This window comes from Carassius carassius, chromosome 11 (assembly GCF_963082965.1).
Source record: "Carassius carassius chromosome 11, fCarCar2.1, whole genome shotgun sequence".
Lineage (NCBI taxonomy): Eukaryota > Metazoa > Chordata > Actinopteri > Cypriniformes > Cyprinidae > Carassius > Carassius carassius.
The window spans coordinates 23935484-23955959 of NC_081765.1; the positions used below are offsets into that span (position 1 = coordinate 23935484).

The window sequence follows — 20476 nt, forward strand, 5'->3', positions numbered from 1 at the left end:
TTTTAGTGTGTTAGCAATTGGAAAAAACTGTAAAAGTAGCCTATCTGCGTGGTGAAAATGTCTGCCCTATCATTATTGCTCCTATCTGTAAATACATTCCAAGTTTGAGCCGTTCAGTCATCCAAAGTGTGTTCTTGTGACACAACAGGGTCAAAACACTTATTTTGTGGGCAATTACAGAAAAAAAACCCTTCCATGGAAAGGGAACTAAATTCCTCCAGCGCCATCTTATGGTATTGACGCAACAATTCATTGAAAATTTTTGATTTATTTGTCCAGTCTGGTGATTTTTTTTTTTCACCCAAAAATTTGCATAAAAACAGCCTATACACGTCAGGCTAGTCAGGTGCCAGTTCACGCATGTTATGTAGGTCTACCACCTAAAGTTGTAAGTCTCTTTCAGGTAGGCAAACTGAAAATTATAAAAGTATAAACTTCTCAGTAACATCCGGATTAAATGGAGCTGTTCGCGGAATTCTGTTAAGTGCGTCAAACTGTGGTTAAACACGGAAACAAAGTTGTGTTCCGTTATGCAACAGGAAATATAGCCTACTGGTCATTAGGTTTCACTTCAAAACTTCTATCCTCTTGGCATGATGACCCTGGTATTGCTGACGCTTCTGCTGATCATGAGTGAGTCTATATGCCGATTGTCAAACAACTGCAAAGGAAACTATAAGTGCAATTCTACAGATTACAAATAAATTAAGAACATTAATTTACAGTAATATATCCTGTTTATACATACATGCACATTTAATATAATTTATTTTATCTTTAGAGCAGTGCTTCTCAAACCTGTCCTGGGAAACCCTAACCACTGCACATTTTGTATATTTCTCCCTCATAGGACACAGTCAAGTCTTGAAACTCTGCTAATGAGCTGATGAGTTAAATAAGGTGTGTTAAATGAAGGAAACATACAAAATATGCAGTGGTTGGGGTCCCCTGAGAAGCACTGTCTTGAGCCAAGCCTTTTGTTGTCGTTGTTATATTGATCTCACAGAGAATTATTCTTAGTTTTTTTTCTCTCTTGACCATAAATGGCACAAAGTCTCATCTCAGCATTTTTAATGAATGACTATGCTATTTTTCTTTTTCTTTTTTAAAAAATCTGAATATCAACATTTGTGAAAGTTAGTCTAAACAGTTTTTAGAATAACTGATCTAATTTTGTGTCTCTGGAAAATATTTATATTGTTTTATGCTGAATATTAAAGTTTCGTTTTTTCATATTTTTAAGTGAAAAGGTAAAATTAGACCCTTGAGGCAAGATGACACAGAAGGACCCAGGCTTGGTTGTGGTTATTATTTAATATAATATTTCCAAGAATTAAGATGTACATAGAAATCTTTGGTTTCATTAAAACCTAGGTTAATTGTAAAAAATACTTACATTTGCTTTCATAGGTGCATATGGGCAATTAAATATGTAAATATTTCTATGCCTGTATGTAAGTGATAGATTAAATCTCTTCAGACAAAATTCAACATTAAACAAAGGCAACCTGAGAAAACAATTAATTAATTTAATTAATTCATTCATTCATTTTATTGAATCAAACAAGTTATCCTAACACCTATCTCACATGTGGAAATGTAATTGCTACCTTAAACTTAAAATCTGGTTGTGCTGATATAACTTTTCCCCCTTCAATAATAAAAGTAATAAAAGTAATAATAATAATAATATATATATATATATATATATATATATATATACACACACACACACACAATAAAAGTCAATTTTTTAAATGAATAAAGTTATTAATAGGTTCAGAGACATTAAACCATATGAAATGTTAGTGTCTCAACAAAAACATAAGAAGGATGCTCCAGACAGATTGAAATTGAGTATTCGCTATGATGAGTATGCCTATTGTTCTGTATATGTAACGATTGTTTATTTTATTGTTTTAGATGGTTCTGCATTGGGGCAAATGATGAAATCTAAAGAGACGGTCTTTGTTGGACAGGATGTACTTTTATCATTCTACTGTTCTAATGACCCAGTAGAACTGATATGGTTTATAGATAAGAGAGTAATGAATATTCATCCGCCAGCCATAATCATCATAGATAAGTCTTTCGTAAACAGGACGCAACTCTTCCTAAACAAGGAGAAGAGAAACTGCTCCCTGCTGCTCCTCAATGTCTCTTCAGCAGATGCAGGACTGTACACCTCTCATGCCTTAGCCAATGTTGGTGACAACGGCTGGTCAAGGCAGTCATCAGAAGTTAATCTAACAGGTGAGTTGTCTAAATCTGAATTAGAGAATTCCCTAGAACATAACATTGCCTGTGTTTATGAGTTATTTTACATATTTCACACATTTTAAACTGTAATGTGTGGCAGTGTACATTAGATATTGCCCTTTTCTTCCGACAGTGTCTGAAAATGGAACACCAGCAGAAGACCTGATCCAAATGACAAAAGAGCTCTCTACTTATGCTCCAAATAAGTCTAAGCCCTTGGAGGTCCCCACAACACATTTTCCAGAAGTGGACCAGGGGCTCACCCAAAAATGAAAAATTATGAAAATTATGTCATTAATAACTCCCCCTCATGTCGTTCCAAACCCATAAGACCTTCGTTCATCTTCAGAACACAGTTTAAGATATTTTAGATTTAGTCCGGGAGCTCTCAGTCCCTCCATTGAAACTGTGTGTATGGTATACTGTCCATGTAAGAAAAACATCATCAAAGTAGTCCATGTGACATCAGAGAGTCAGAGAATTTCAAGTGTACTGATATCCGGTTCACGAACGAATCATTCGATTTAAGCGGTTCTTCTTGAACCAGTTCACCAAATCGAACTGAATCGTTTGAAACGGTTTGCGTCTCCAATACACATTAATCCACAAATGACTTAAGCTGTTAACCTTTTTAACATGGCTGACATGTTCACACATGGATAAATGTGTGCTATTTGTGTTCATTTTGTGATTCTTGAGGTAGTTATATAGTGTTTTCTGAAAGAGAACGTGGTGAAACCTGTGCATAATGATGTTGTTCTTGTGTTGAGTTTTGCAGAAAACACTGAGTAAATTAGAGCGTGTGAAAACAGGTGAAATGTTTTGAGAAACGTGTCTTTTTTTCAGGATCTGTATGAATGGTTTGGAAAATTGTGCCAAACGAATCAGTTATAATGTGTAGCAATCGAGATAAAATGTACTGTATATACAAACATTTGGTACTATTCAATATGTCAATGTCAATGTCACCTTTATTTATATAGCGCTTTAAACAAAATACATTGTGTCAAAGCAACTGAACAACATTCATTAGGAAAACAGTGTCAATAATGCAAAAATGATAGTTAAAGGCAGTTCATCATTGGATTCAGTTATGTCATCTCTGTTCATTTAAATAGTGTCTGTGCATTTATTTGCAATCAAGTCAACGATATCGCTGTAGATGAAGTGTCCCCAACTAAGCAAGCCAGAGGCGACAGCGGCAAGGAACCGAAAACTCCATCGGTGACAGAATGGAGAAAAAAACCTTGGGAGAAACCAGGCTCAGTTGGGGGGCCAGTTCTCCTCTGACCAGACGAAACCAGTAGTTCAATTCCAGGCTGCAGCAAAGTCAGATTGTGCAGAAGAATCATCTGTTTCCTGTGGTCTTGTCCTGGTGCTCCTCTGAGACAAGGTCTTTACAGGGGATCTGTATCTGGGGCTCTAGTTGTCCTGGTCTCCACTGTCTTTCAGGGATGTAGAGGTGCTGATCCAGCATCTGGTCTGGATACGTACTGGATCCGGGTGACTGCAGTGACCCTCTGATCTGGACACAGACTGGATCTGGTGGCCACGGTGACCTCGGAACAAGAGAGAAACAGACAAATATTAGCGTAGATGCCATTCTTCTAATGATGTAGCAAGTACATAGGGTGTTATGGGAAGTGTTTCCAGTTCCGGTTTACCTAATTAATGCAGCCTAAAAATCCTTTAACGGATTTGGATAATAAAAGCATATTAGTATGTTATGTGTATCCCAGGTTAAAGAGATGGGTCTTTAATCTAGATTTAAACTGCAAGAGTGTGTCTGCCTCCCGAACAATGTTAGGTAGGTTATTCCAGAGTTTGGGCGCCAAATAGGAAAAGGATCTGCCGCCTGCAGTTGATTTTGATATTCTAGGTATTATCAAATTGCCTGAGTTTTGAGAACGTAGCGGACGTAGAGGATTATAATGTAAAAGGAGCTCATTCAAATACTGAGGTGCTAAACCATTCAGGGCTTTATAAGTAATAAGCAATATTTTAAAATCTATGCGATGCTTGATAGGGAGCCAGTGCAGTGTTGACAGGACCGGGCTAATATGGTCATACTTCCTGGTTCTAGTAAGAACTCTTGCTGCTGCATTTTGGACTAGCTGTAGTTTGTTTACTAAGCGTGCAGAACAACCACCCAATAAAGCATTACAATAATCTAACCTTGAGGTCATAAATGCATGGATTAACATTTCTGCATTTGACATTGAGAGCATAGGCCGTAATTTAGATATATTTTTGAGATGGAAAAATGCAGTTTTACAAATGCTAGAAACGTGGCTTTCTAAGGAAAGATTGCGATCAAATAGCACACCTAGGTTCCTAACTGATGACGAAGAATTGACAGAGCAACCATCAAGTCTTAGACAGTGTTCTAGGTTATTACAAGCAGAGTTTTTAGGTCCTATAATTAACACCTCTGTTTTTTCAGAATTTAGCAGTAAGAAATTACTCGTCATCCAGTTTTTTATATCGACTATGCAATCCATTAGTTTTTCAAATTGGTGTGTTTCACCGGGCTGCGAAGAAATATAGAGCTGAGTATCATCAGCATAACAGTGAAAGCTAACACCATGTTTCCTGATGATATCTCCCAAGGGTAACATATAAAGCGTGAAGAGTAGCAGCCCTAGTACTGAGCCTTGAGGTACTCCATACTGCACTTGTGATCGATAGGATACATCTTCATTCACTGCTACGAACTGATGGCGGTCATATAAGTACGATTTAAACCATGCTAATGCACTTCCACTGATGCCAACAAAGTGTTCAAGTCTATGCAAAAGAATGTTGTGGTCAATTGTGTCAAATGCAGCACTAAGATCCAATAAAACTAATAGAGAGATACACCCACGATCAGATGATAAGAGCAGATCATTTGTAACTCTAAGGAGAGCAGTCTCAGTACTATGATACAGTCTAAATCCTGACTGGAAATCCTCACATATACCATTTTTCTCTAAGAAGGAATATAATTGTGTGGATACCACCTTTTCTAGTATCTTGGACAGAAAAGGGAGATTCGAGATTGGTCTATAATTAACTAGTTCTTTGGGGTCAAGTTGTGGTTTTTTTGATGAGAGGCTTAAAAACAGCCAGTTTGAAGGTTTTGGGGACATATCCTAATGACAATGAGGAATTAATAATAGTCAGAAGAGGATCTATGACTTCTGGAAGCACCTCTTTTAGGAGCTTAGATGGTATAGGGTCTAACATACATGTTGTTGGTTTAGATGATTTAACAAGTTTATACAATTCTTCCTCTCCTATGGTAGAGAATGAGTGGAACTGTTCCTCAGGGGGTCTATAGTGCACTGTCTGATGTGATACTGTAGCTGACGGCTGAATGGTTGCAATTTTATCTCTAATAGTATCGATTTTAGAAGTAAAGTAGTTCATAAAGTCATTACTGCTGTGGTGTTGGGAAATGTCAACACTTGTTGAGGCTTTATTTTTCGTTAATTTAGCCACTGTATTGAATAAATACCTGGGGTTTGTTTTCTTCTAAAAGAGAAGAAAAGTAATCGGATCTAGCAGTTTTTAATGCTTTTCTGTAGGATATGTTACTTTCCCGCCAAGGAATACGAAAAACCTCTAGTTTTGTTTTCCTCCAGCTGCGCTCCATTTTTCGGGCTGCTCTCTTTAGGGTGCGAGTATGCTCATTATACCATGGTGTCAAACTGTTTTCCTTAACCTTCCTTAAGCGTAAAGGAGCAACTTTATTTAAAGTGCTAGAAAAGAGAGAGTCCATAGTTTCTGTTACATCATCAAGTTGTTCTGAGGTTTTGGATATGCTAAGGAATTTGGATACATCAGGAAGATAACTTAAAAAGCAGTCTTTTGTGTTAGAAGTGATGGTTCGTCCATACTTGTAACAAGAAGTAGAATTTACAATTTTGGCTATATGAATTTTGCAAAGAACTAAATAATGATCTGAGATATCATCACTTGGCTGAATAATTTCAACACCATCAACATCAATTCCATGTGACAGTATTAAATCTAGAGTATGATTTCGACAATGAGTAGGTCCTGAAACGTGTTGTCTAACACCAATAGAATTCAGATTGTCTATAATCGTTTTCATTATCAACATGGATATTAAAATCACCAACTATTAAAACTTTATCTGCAGCCAGAACTAACTCGGATGTAAAATCACCAAACTCTTTAATAAAGTCTGTATGGTGCCCTGGTGGCCTGTATACAGTAGCCAGTACAAACATAACAGGGGATTTATCATTAACATTTGTTTCTCTGGATAATGTTATATGAAGCACCATTACTTCAAACGAGTTATACTTGTAGCCTGCTCTCTGAGAGATCCTGAAAACGTTGTTATAAATTGAAGCAACACCTCCACCTTTGCCTTTTAGACGCGGCTCATGTTTATAACAGTAATCTTGGGGGGTGGACTCATTTAAAATAATGTAATCATCAGGTTTTAGCCAGGTTTCTGTCAAACAGAGTACATCTATATTATGATCAGTGATCATATTATTTACAAAAAGTGTTTTCGTAGAAAGGGATCTGATATTCAATAAGCCAAGCTTTATCATTTGTTTATCCATATTGCTTCTGTTTTTTTTATTTGTTGAACCTCAATTAAATTGTTAATCTTAACTTGGTTTGGACGTTTTTTGTTTTTTTCTAGTTCGGGGAACAGACACAGTCTCTATAGTGTGATATCTAGGTGAAAAAGTCTCTATGTGCTGAGAATTAACTGACCTCTGTGACGGGAGGCAGCTAGCAGACGGTCGGTTTAGCCAGTCTGTCTGCTTCCTGACCTGGGCCCCAGTTAGTCAAGTATAAACACTAAGACTATTTGCCATATTTCTAGAGAGAAGAGTGGCGCCACCCCAGGAGGGATGAAGACCATCTTTTTTAAAGAGGTCAGGTCTGCCCCAAAAGCTTGTCCAATTGTCTATGGAACCTATGTTATTCTGTGGGCACCACTTAGACATCCAGCCAGTGAGTGATGACAATCTGCTATACATCTCATCACCACGGTAAGCAGGGAGGGGACCAGAGCATATTACAGTGTCTGACATCGTGCTTGCAAGTTCACACACCTCTTTAATGTTATTTTTAGTGATCTCCGACTGGCGAAGTCGAACATCATTAGCGCCGGCATGAATAACAATCTTACTGTATTTACGTTTATCATTAGCCAGCACTTTTAAATTTGCCAAGATGTCAGGCGCTCTGGCTCCCGGTAAACATTTGACTATGGTGGCTGGTGTCTCTATATTCACGTTCCGTACAATAGAATCACCAATAACTAGAGCACTTTCATCAGGTTTCTCAATATTCAGCACAATACTATTCTTGCAGTACATACAGTAGGCCTATACAATATATTCACCTTACTCAGTGGCAATTACTTGTTTCAACGTTTTCTCCATGCCAAAATATTCCAAATTATTTGACAAAAAATATTATTGAATTTGAATTGTTATTCTACATGTTTTAACAATATGTCCATGCATACTCTGCAAAATAAAGTTAGGGGATTATTTTTATCTGTTTTGTACAGTATGTTTCCAAAATAAAACTGCTGTTTTACAATTTTGAGGATGTGGTAGTTTATTGAAGTTGATTGTAAAGCCATTGCTGCCAGTCATTAGATTTTTAGCCTTTATCCTATGGAAGCGTATGGGTAGCAATATTCAATTTGGGATGTAATATGCAAAATTACAATGCAATATGTAAAATGACAATACATTTCTGTATTTACATTTACATTTTCCAATACATTTGTGCAATGTTTGGTGCAAAATAAAAATGAAAATTAAATTACATAATTTGCCATTTCATACACCAGTTTTAATATGTAAAATGAAAACTAATTTTAACGCTTTATAAGTTGCAAAATTAAAATGAAAATGTATTACAGAAATTATTAGATATGTATAACATGTTCAAGCAAAAACTGTGGCAAAATTATCATTTAAATGCTATTTTTCTTAAATGCATTAACACTCACAGTCAAGACACTTACGAATGCATGTTCATTCAGTGTCCCGCAATGAATGTAGCAAAATTCAATGTGCACATTGAAAATGCATTCCGAGCCAATCACGTGTCCGCCCCCTCCCGCCATGTCAATCACTGCTTGAACAAGACGGGGCTTGCAGAAGGTCTGAGACTCAAATCTCAAGAAGAGGATTCAAGTGAGAGAACATGGACAAGACAGTTGGTCCATGTACATTTTGATCATTTCGGTTTATGGCTTCAATATTTCATTCGCACTTGTGGGCGGAGCTGAAACGCTGCTTTCATCTGATTGGTCGAATCGCTCCACCTTCAGCTCGGTCTTTTCATTCTTTCAGGCAGAATAAGAGTCAGTGCGAGTGAAGCACTTTAATGTCTGAAACCACCGCTCACTGGTAATTAGCATAATATTTGAATCAGATGTAGCTGGGCACATAATTCGTGCTGCTGAGACCTGCAAATTATTTCTAGGTTGTAGTATTGTATGAATATTGTCCCACTGATAAACACAGTGCAAATAGTTCTGTCTCTTTGGATAAAAGTGAAGTGGAAATAAAGATCAATAATAGACTGAACAGTTCCATGTCTGTAACATTTACCACTCTCATCTTTTAAGTCATAAGGCACTAGGTATGTGTGTGTGACATTAATAAATAATTGTAAAAATTAATATAGTTACATTTCTGAAATAAAAATAGTAAAATTAGCTCTATGCTGCTCAGTGCTCCTGTAGCCTACCCCAGATCGCCCTCTCGCGGCTGTAGACGGTAATGTTTTCTCTTGGTTCTGAATAAATGCGATTTAATAGTCCAGTGGAACTTATTAATGTTTTTTTCCTCGTCATGATGTATTTTTGGACTGATGCAACTTATACCTAAAAAATACGGGTAACATTATTATTATTATTTATTATGAGAGTAATTGATACAGACTAGAACTTTAATGTTTTACCAAATTCAGCTCAGATCTTCAGACTTGTCTGACTCGTGTTGCTGTATAACTGGCCAAACTTACCTTCCCAAAAAATCCTATTTAATTTTATTTCATAAATTTAACTATATTTATTTCCACTTCACTGTTATCCAAGGAGACAGAACTATTTGCACTGTTTTTATCAGTGGTACAATATTTATACAATACTATAACCTAGAAATAATTTAACGTGGTCTCTTGCAAGTCGCAGCAGCACGAATTATGTGCCCAGCTACATCTGATTCAAATATTATGCTAATTAACAGTGAGCTGTGGTTTCAGACATTACAGTGCTTCACTTGCACTGAGTCTTATTCTGCCTGAAAGGATGAAAAGGTGAAGGTAAAGCGATTCGACCAATCAGATGAAAGGAGCACTTCAGCGCCGCCCACAAGTGCGAATGAAATATTGAAGCCATAAACCGAAATGATCAAAACGTACATGGACCAACTGTCTTGTCCATGTTCTCTCACTTGAATCCTCTTCTTGAGATTTGAGTCTCTGACCTTCTGCAAGCCCCGCCTTGTTCACGCAGTGATTGACATGGCGGGAGGGGGCGGACACGTGATCGGCTCGGAATGCATTTTCAATGTGCACATTGAATTTTGCTACATTCATTGCGGGACACTGTATGAAAATGCAATCGTAAGTGTCTTGACTGTGAGTGTTAATGCATTTAAGAAAAATAGCATTTAAAATGATAATTTTGCCACAGTTTTTGCTTGAACATGTTATACATATCTAATAATTTCTGTAATACATTTTCATTTTAATTTTGCAACTTATAAAGTGTTAAAATTAGTATTCATTTTACATATTAAAACTGGTGTATGAAATGGCAAATGCAAATTATGTAATTTAATTTTAATTTTAATTTTGCACCAAACGTTGCACAAATGTATTGGAAAATGTAAATGTAAATACAGAAATGCATTGCCATTTTACATATTGCAGTGTCATTTTGCATATTACATTCCAAATTGAATATTGCTACCCATATGCTTCCATATATTATCCTGTTCAGTGTTGATCTAAATGCAAACTCGGATCTAATTGAACATACAATTGTGTATTTATGCATGGCACGACGGTGAAACAACGTCGTGTTATGAACGTCGATTCTGTTTTTAAAATCAACCCCTCATTCCTCGTTAATCCAAGGTCTCCAGAACGACCGTAATTCACCCCGATGAAGGTTCGACGGTGAAACAGCGTCGCGATTTCAACGGTGAATCAACGTCACGATTTCAACGGTGAATCAACTTCGGGACTTCGTTGCTCCAATTTGCAAAATCGAAAGGTAATTCAACGTTGATTCAACCATGGAACCTGACTAAATGCCGGCTGGGTTGAGTCTGAGTGCAAGTGAAATGGTTTTGCAGTGATCGTTTGATTTTGATAGAAGAGTCAGATGTTTTGTGAATTTAATTTTGAGTATTTGGTTTTGAGAAAATGATGATGGTTTCAAGAAATGTTTCAGTAATTCAGAAAAACTGTAAGAAAACAGAACAAATAAATACTCAATTACAAATCTGAATTGAGGTTTGTCCAAAGGCATGTCAGTCAAATTGTACTTGTAACTTCTATGGCATATTACTAGAAACTGAAATGTTTCAGAAATGTACTTACACCCATGTAATTCCAACACTATGTACTTCTTTATACACTACATTTGTGAAGATTGTTTACAGTGACCATAAAACTTCTGAATCCATATGATCACAAATCATGACAATTCTCCATGCTACATTTTGAAATGGCACGTAGCCCTCAGCTGCTACACAAGACAACACGTGGTGTCAGATATTGCGCAATTTTTAACCTGAATGCATGCATATTAGATTACAATATCTGCTCGAATTAATATGGATATTAATTTGTGATATTGCTGAAACTGCGAGATGCATATATCTGTCAACGTACTCCATACAGTTTGACAACGTGATCTATCAACTCGTCTTTGCTGGACAATAACAGTGGAAAAGTCAAAGTCAATACGGCCTAGAAATTGACCTGTAGCGACATCTGATGGAGTGACACAATATTGCATAGTAAAGGGTTCATATTACTGCTCATCTTGTTCAGTCTGGATTTTTCCCCTTCCAGTACCGTATGGCTGTTCAAAACTGTAAACAAGTTGAACTAGTCCTGTGTGGATTCAGGTGCAATAACATACCCATAAAGCTCTGGGTCACGTTCCGGTAACTGACAACTAGCCTAACTAGGCCTATAGTCTACTACTTCGAACTCAGTCACACCTCTCGAGTTTTTTTTTGTGGTGAATGAGTGGGATGATGAAGGAGGCGCGTCTTAAAGAAACGAACTTCACGAGTGATTCATCGATTTCACTTCACTTTACTCAAGCGATCTGACACACGTGGTTCTTCTGCAGCGGAATTATAAACCAAAGGGTAAGCAGGACACTGCTTTTAATTTGAATAGAATTTCTTTACCGATCAAATTTTAATCCGTTGTATATATTAATCGTAGCTGCATATTTTATTAATCTGCATCTTAGTGATTCTTGACTCAAAGTGCGTTTTGTTTGAATTAGTCTAAGTTACGATTGCTTCGATTGTTTGCTCTGGTTTTCAATCCTTCAGATTTCGTAGTCAGAATCAGATGACGAATCTTTGTGGGGAAAAAAAGTTTGGCACTTCTTCTCATGTGAATGGGGGGAAATATGATGACTTCGAATAAATTTCACCAATGCATTAAACTGCTAGGAGATCGTCTTCTTACTGAAATCGCGTGTCTTACCAGGACAAAGCGCAGATGTTTGTGTTATTCCCATGGAGCTATGCACCCAGCCTAGTTTGCATTGGTTTGTTTAAGAACGTGGGAATTTCCAGCAGCACATAGCTAAAAAAACACTTTCTCTTTCCTCCAGGATAACAATGAAGACCTTGGCATTGCTGACACTTCTGCTGATCATGAGTGAGTGTTTTTAAATGTCTTTATACCTTTAAATAACTGTATTTAATACAAAATATATACTTTTTATTGTTGGTCTGGTCACATTCTGTTATATTTATATCGCGTCCGATATCATATAGTTTGTGAACTTTCCAGTGTTTGTAAATTAACTTGAATATGTTTCTAACTGTTTTGTAGATGGTTTTGCAGTGGGACAAATTAAATCTAATGTGACGGGCTTTGTTGGACAGAATGTTCTTTTACCATGCAACTGTTCTAATGACCCAGAAGCACTGATATGGCAGAGAGATCAGAGAATAGTGAATGTTCATCCTTATGAAAAAATCATAGATGATGCCTACGTAGACAGGACGCAACTCTTCCTAAACAAGGAGAAGAGAAACTGCTCCCTGCTGCTCATCAATGTCTCTTCAGAAGACACAGGACTGTACACCTCTCATGCCTTAGTCAGGGTTGGTGACACCTGGTCAAGGACGACATCAAAAGTTTATCTAACAGGTGAGTTATCTAATTATGAATATATTTATCCAAGCAGATTAATAGTTAATATCTTGAAAGGAAACAGCAAGCCTCTTCCTGTTGTAGACTTTCAGTGTGCCTCCCTTTTCAAAGGGCAAGTCTGCTTAGCTGTAGTCTACTACGACTGGTTTAGATAATGACGTGTAAGAGACTCACATGTTGGAAAAAATCTACTAAAAAGCAGAACAATCATGCCAGCTAAAGGAAGCTGAAATTGTTGCCACTGCAGCAGAACTGAAAGTTATTGCCAACAGACAATAGCCTTTGTCAATATCAAAAACAGCATTGTCGTCATCTGCAGTGCAACCAGCTATAATAAAATAGCTTTCCTTTGAATGGTATCAGAGACTAAAGAACAAAAACAGCACTGGAGTCGTGTTGAAGTATAAATAATGATGTATTCTCTGTGCTAAACTCTGCCTGTGTTTCTTTAATTATTTTAATGTATCACAATTTGGGACTGTAAACTGTGACATTGATTTCTCATAACATATCTCTTTTACCAGTGTCTGAAATGAACATCGGCCCTGAACCAGAACGCCATAGTAGAGACAGTTCTGTCACAGCTGTCTCTGTCAGTGTTCCCATACTGGTAATAGTGCTTATACTGGCTGCTAGTCTGCTTCTAACCCTACTGATCAGAAGACGACATCGGACAAACAAGGTAATCAGTTTTTTGTCATAAAATGACACGAAACATCATAGCAAAATACTGTCAAAATAATGTCTCCACAAACATTAAAATATCTAAAATACACTAGTCTAAGGGGTTGTTCAAGAATATTAACCTTAATGAAAGGTTTGAGTTTTGCCATGGTGCACTAAAGAAATTGAAACATTTCTACTATTATTATTTCCATTTGAATAAACTGTTGTAGTTGTAAAGTAAAACCTCTTCCTGATGCAGCCAAATTCCTTGAATAGTCCTCACGGCAAAAGTAAACCAAAACCAGCTTCAGTGACATACTTTTAGAGCACAGCCTTGGTGCTTAAAGGGACACTTCACCCCAAAATTATTTGTCATTAATCACTTACCCCCATGTCGTTCCAAACCTGTAAAAGCTTTGTTCATCATGGGAACAAAATGTAAGATTTTTTGGCGAAAACTGGGAGGCTTGTGACTGTCCCATTGACTGCCAAGTAAATTTCACTGTCAAGGTCCAGAAAAGTATGAAAGACATCGTCAGAATTCACACTGACACAGAAGAGCGTATGCAGTGTGCGTTCAGGGAATATTCTTCATAATGGTGCTATGGTGAGGCAGAGAGATACAGAGGAGACAAATTGTTGAGCAAAGTCATTGTTGTTTTTATCGAATACAAAAAGTATTCTCATCACTTCATAACATTACAGTTGAACCACTGATGGCAGATGGACTATTCTGACGATATTTTCACACTTTTCTGGACCTTGACACTGACACAGTCTATGGGACAGTCTCAAACCTCCCGGTTTTCATCCAAAATATCTTAAATTTTGTTCTGAAAACGAACAAAGCTTTTACAGGTTTGCAACGACATGGGGGTAGGTGATTAATGACAAAATGTTCATTTTGGAGTGGAGTATCCCTTTAAGGTCCTGTGTTTGACATATGCTTAGTCATAGTACATGAAACATTAAAAAAAGCCTGACTGTGTTTTTTTTTTGTTATAGGACACTGATTTACAGGTTGAGAGTCCAATGCTAGTGGAGACCAGTGCTGTGTGAAGTTCTCTTGCTTGACAGTTTAATGGACTAACTTCTATGTTGTAATGCAAGGTCCTTCACAACAACAATGGATAATACGAGGCCTTAGCCCTAAACAAATGCGCTTGCATGTGGGCATCCCACAGTGGTCTGTGCCGATCCGTCTCGCTTCGAGACAGATCAATGTGCAGTCTTCAGTTGTAACACTGTTTGAAATATACCACTGAACTGTGAATATACCGTGAATATATATATTCTGTAGGCATTACAGTTTTGTAACTTAACAAGATTCTCCTTGTAGGAACTGTCTTTATTCATTCTTTGAAGAACAGATATAATAGTAGGGGACGTGCAGTTTATATTTAGCCTTTTTCCTCCCTCTTTGAGAGACATTGGTGATCTCAATCCTAAACAGGCTTTTCAAATCAGCTTATTTTATTGTTCATATGTATACAGAAATCATTTACTAAGGACACAGCATGAAAGCTTCTTTACATTTATTCTCGTATGGGTTGATTTCCTCAGCCTGTGCTGATTTTAATGTATGTGGAAGAAATATGTGGCACTCCCTATGGGATATTTTTGCTTTTTTACTGTACTAAATGTCATTTACTTTTAAATGAATTCTGTTAAGTGCTTCAAACCTGCCGAGGCAATAAACCTTTTACATATACAGTTTTGTTTTCTGTATGTATGGCCTCTTTTGTTATTGAAGTTTTAGTATAATGACATGTCTGATTTAATTCCTTAACCAGGGTATGTAGAACATTATTTTGCTGACGTAGGATTAAAGTCAAATTTCCCAACCAGAGCTTTGTGCTCTGGGCTGTTGCGTAACGTTGAGGTTTTTATTCAGTCCGAACATTTGTTCCTTGTCTCAAATCTTTGGATTCTTTCCACTGGTTTGCTTTCAGTTTCCATATGACTTTACTACAAAAATTGGCACATTATCATGTCTTGAATGAAGAAGTTAGAATGCACAAACTGCAATGACCAGAGGAAATACACTTCTAGTATCATACGATCTTTAGTGAGGCATTCATAAGCATAAATCATTTAGATATATTTTGCTGTCATAAACTGATCGTTCAAAACTATGTTTTTATAACTCCCTAAATCTTTACAACCTGCTGGTCACTCTGCTGCAGCAGTGTTTGTGGGATGTTACAGATAAAATATATATACCCACCTGCTCTAGTTCATAGACAGTTGGACATCAATAGGCATTACCTGGTTTTAATGAGGTCAAGAATTGTCCGTTTTCTTTGGACTGAATCATTGCTGTAAATATCTTCTAACTTAATTTTCTTACCAAAACAAGGTGTTTTCAGACTCTGCTAATTAGTCCACTAAGGTCACGATAAGATACAGTACCTAACCTAAATATAGAGCAATGACTGTTTTTGTCATTTAAGGTGTTTAACTGAAAGAATGTGAAGGTTTTGGATTAAAAGCTTCTAGTACAGGAAGTAGCTGCCAGGTGGTTGAAAATATGTGTTAAACAGCTTTGGTTACATTTTACCTTCAAGACAAAGTTCATGAAAAGATGTCTTCACACAATGTTGACAGTAAGATTAAAGAGATAGTTCATCTAAATTCTCTCATAATTTACTCACCTACATGCAATTTCAAACCTGAATGATTTCTTTCGATTCTGTGTACCGAGAGAGAGAGAGAGAGAGCGAGAGAGAGAGAGAGAGAGAGAGAGAGAGAGAGAGAGAGAGAAAGAGATATGTTAGGCAGGATTTGCATTTCTGAATGGTGCCCAAACATAACAAAAAGCAAAGCTGAACTTTCCTTCTAATGTACTGTATATTCATTGTTGGCATACCAGGAAGTACAGGGAGATTTTGATCCCAAATCTATTTTTAGGAACGATAAACTCAAATGAGGGAATGACGTGGAAACATTAACAAAACACATATAAGACACCCACATCATTTAAAAACAAGCCTGTCTTTAGGCCTCTTTTAAGCCCTGAAATACCAAGAGTCGTAGGCGGAAATCGCGGGGGGGCATGTTTTATTAACTTTATTTGATAACATATTTTATAACTAACTGTACAATTAAACATAATATAATTATGGTAGGTTTGCCGTAAATAAAAGATCACTGTTTGCATTCATGTGTGTTTTTATCTATGTTTATTTGTTTTGTGAAAGATCTCCAGCATAAATCATTATCTGTCTATGAGCAACTATGTATATTGTTATTCTTTTGCATTAATTATCAGATTAAACAGATATTAGAATTAGACACGTAGTTTTTACTGTGTAAAATAATAAAATATGTTGTGAAAATAACAATGAAACAGACTGATGTATGTGTACAATTGAAAAATGGATACTTCTGAAGATACATTGCAGCCCACGTCTCACGAGGTAAATATTTAATATAAAAAATAATAATAATAATGCAAACATTTTCGAGAAATAAGTAATTTGTACATTCACATATTTGGTAAGATAAAAATACATTATGTAGCGGTGTATACACACCATGAGTTCAACTTTCATCTCGTGAACACTAGGGAACATATGTATTTAATTCATTCACCAGACCCAAACATACACTAGTTTCAAATCCCCTGGCTCAGTTAACATTTATAGTATAATAATAATAAAGTGTATATCTTATTTGCATTTGAAGTGATATTATAAATCCTGTAAACATATAGAAGGTAATATTTGGACTTCTCCGGTTCTCTGCACTGACGTTTAGCACAACCGGAAATATCTACGCACACACTCGCAAGACCGGAAATCCAAGATGGCGGAGATATGCAACTAGCCCATTACAACCGCTAAAGTGAAAGAGAAGGGGAAGGGCAGGGGGAGGCCAGGGAAAGGGCAGGTGGAGGCCAGGGGAAGGGGAGGGGGAGGCCAGGGGAACTTTCTGACTAAAAGCCACCAAAAAGGCATTTTAAAGTGGTTAAGCAAATAATAATAATAACAATCGGCAGGGATCCCCAGATACAATTAGTTTGCCTCCTCTATTTTATAATCTAATATAACATCTAAGAGTGCAGTTGTTCTCCAGATATTAGCATAACAAATGTGGTTTAGACTTTTATAAAAAATGAAATAACAAAAAGTTAATATTAAGTGCATTTTAGGCACCATATTGCCTGTTTTAGCACTATTTCACCAACGAAAAAAGTTGAAAACTAAGCTACAGCAGTAACAGCACTAATTTTGAGAAACACACTGAGGAGGTGTTTCCTAACTGAATGAATCCACTTTTTGAACAAATCAGTCATTGACGTAATAAATTATTATTATTTTTTTCCGCTCTCTTTCACGTCTATACCGATCTCACTATACAGTTGTGTGAGGGTGTATGTCTAAGAGTGTGTATGCCTTCATTTTGCTAGGCATGGCAAATGTTTTTATATATGCATGTTTTAATTATAACTGTGAAGCAACAACATTGCTATTAAATGTGCTGTATAAATAAATAAAAGTTGAAATTAAGTTCAAATTCCATTGTATTTTGGTGGCTTGATTGTGTAAACAACTTCAAAAACATTGCAACAACAATAACATTTTTTTGAAGAATGTTTAGGTCAATTTAGCTTTTTCATTGAACCAGAAGGAAACTTTGAGAAGAAGGATAATGGAACGGTCTCCATGCAATAGTAAGGCTTTCCTCTCTGTACATATATCCTAAAGTACAATTTTGCCTGTTTTATTGGTGTCCCCTTCAAAACTTGCTCGTGAGAAATGTTATGTTTATTGTCCCCCCCAACATTTAGATGAGATTTTCGCCCCTGCCAAGAGTATTGAGCTTTTGATTTTTTTTTTTATAAGACTTCGCTATAAAAACATCTTGTGTCAACTTTACAGAACACAATAACAGAGTGAAGAACTTCTCAACTGAATTGAAATTCAGTCAAGAAAGAAAAGCACCCTCCTCTCTTTGTCGCCTTGGAAAGTCCCATGCTGATGTCAGCAAATATGGCTGGAAAAAGGACATTGTCATGTGATGATGCAATTATTATTTTGTTTTTACACTGCTGTGAAATGCAACAAGCTTTTTAATTACACACATATAACACCCATGAGTTTTATTTTTGCCCAAAATCACTTTATAATTAAACCTATTATGTTTTCAGATAAAAATATACTGTTTGCTTCCTAGTTATTGATATGCTGTTGCAATTTTTTATTTTTTTGTAATGTTCAAAAGCAGCTTAAGTTATTCATCTATCTTCTCATGCTTAGAGTGCTTTACTAATAATTTAGTGCAACTTTCTACTCTGGAAAACTAAGAGTTAGTTTTCATGGCTATGACTGCAACTTCCAAGCCTAAATGAGCAGAAACACACGATACTCCTGTGCTGTCAACATGAAACTTTTCATGTTGTGAGGTGAACAATGAGAAGCTGATCATGTATCTTCTTTCACAAGCTTACATAATACCCAAGTTTCCAGGAAGTTAACTGAAATAGAAAATAAACCAGATAGGAAAGGCTAAATGGCACAGATTTAAATTCACATAACCTGTTTTGTGGTTGGTGAACGTTAATATGTGTGGGAGAGATTGAGATCTTGGAAGTTTCTGTGAAACAAGCTGTGTAACATTTTATAGAAACTTTTAAGCTAAGCTAAGCATTTTAAGCTAATTGCATCATATTTCCTTGATCTTTAAATGATCAAGTTTCATGTACTAGGTAGGTAAGTACTGTACTGTAAAAGTACCCTGTCAAACTCATCAAAACTCTGTATAAAGTTTACATTTACTGTAAATTAATTGGAAATACAAATCTATAAGGATTTTCAGCACGTTGTGACATGATAGTGTCACATGAAAGTATTTAGCAAATACATGACATGATTGCACGTGTTATGTCCATGATACGTATTAGGTGAGCAGGGACTTGAATCCCCCAAGTCATGGTGAAGGAATAGAATGAAGATGCCACTATTTCTTGTAACTAACTGGAAAGAACTGCTGAAATGTTTTATAATCTAACAAGCAGAAAAACATGGAACCAATGAGTTAAATTTTTATGCCAACAAGACATCTGTGGTTTGCGCAATCTGGAAATCTGAGAAACCAAAATGGTCCTGTGTACCATTTTTTTTATATATATATACAGCATGAAACCCTTCCAAAAACAAGGTTTTCTAGCCTTAAAACAATGCACTTATGTAGTGTGGCTAGCTCACCCTGAAAAGTCAGTTTTTCAAAAAACTGCAGCATGTTTTATTTTGAACACAGGCCTTGTTTAAATATTCAACAGAGATAAAGTTTGAGCTTCATATTTATTTGTACCCTACATACTAGAGGTGTAAATATTAATCGATTTGTATCGATGCATCGATTATACAGCCGACGATTCAATGCATCGATGCGTCCGCAAGAGTATCGATTAATGTGTTTATTTTGCCGCCCGTCTGTTCGCCTGTCTATTTTCAGCATCCGCTCCGACAATGCGTGCGTACAACCTAGGCTACTCCTAAGCTGCGGGTGGCACTAACCTCACTATTGTCTTCTTCTTCACACCGCTTCACACGCGCGTCACACTTCATTCACAGTCTATCTATCTATGTTCACACACACATTGAGTCAAGAGCGATGGAACCGTCAGAGCGAGCTGGCAATGAAAGTGAAATGCTACACATTCCAGTCGGCGCCAAATCATGGGTGTGGAAGTATTTTGGCTTCAGGAAAACCGAAGGAGTAGTGTTAAGAGATGTTGCCGTTTGCAAAGAGAAATACTGTCGGTGTGAGATAAGATACTGCGGCAATACGTCGAATCTATCCGCACACCTGAAAAAGCGCCATGGTATTGATAGCGAGTGTAAAGAAAGAACACAGGGCCAGGTTTCCACGCCCGCCACATCACTGTCACTGACAACGTTTTTCCCTCCAAAGTTGTCAAGCACTTCAAAAAGAGCAAAAAAATGCATTTTTGTCATTTTGTAGTGAATGGGCTGTAGGCTTATGTCCTAGACTTTTGTTACTTTTTGTTATTATTGCACTTTACCTGATTTTGTGGAGTTAACTGTTCTATTTGCAGTTCATCTACTGCAGAGGATGTGTGACCATTACCTTTTAATAAGATACAAATTGTATTTTCAAAATGTAACCA

At 36.7% G+C, this 20476-nt stretch overlaps 1 protein-coding gene across 2 annotated transcripts; it reads left to right on the forward strand.

The window, feature by feature from the left end:
- Positions 1–343: 343 nt before the first annotated feature.
- On the forward strand, positions 344–15052 carry LOC132153071 (uncharacterized). 2 transcript variants are annotated; one of them, XM_059562245.1, is made up of 5 exons: positions 344–633; positions 1924–2253; positions 12352–12672; positions 13200–13357; positions 14347–15052. In XM_059562245.1, exons 1-5 carry the CDS (start codon positions 594–596, stop codon positions 14398–14400), a joined length of 903 nt encoding a protein of 300 aa, XP_059418228.1. In that variant the 5' UTR covers positions 344–593; the 3' UTR covers positions 14401–15052. The 2 variants fall into 2 exon arrangements, with proteins under 2 accessions (XP_059418228.1, XP_059418229.1); XM_059562246.1 differs by lacking the exons at positions 344–633; positions 1924–2253 and adding exons at positions 11558–11648; positions 12128–12174.
- Positions 15053–20476: the final 5424 nt, after the last annotated feature.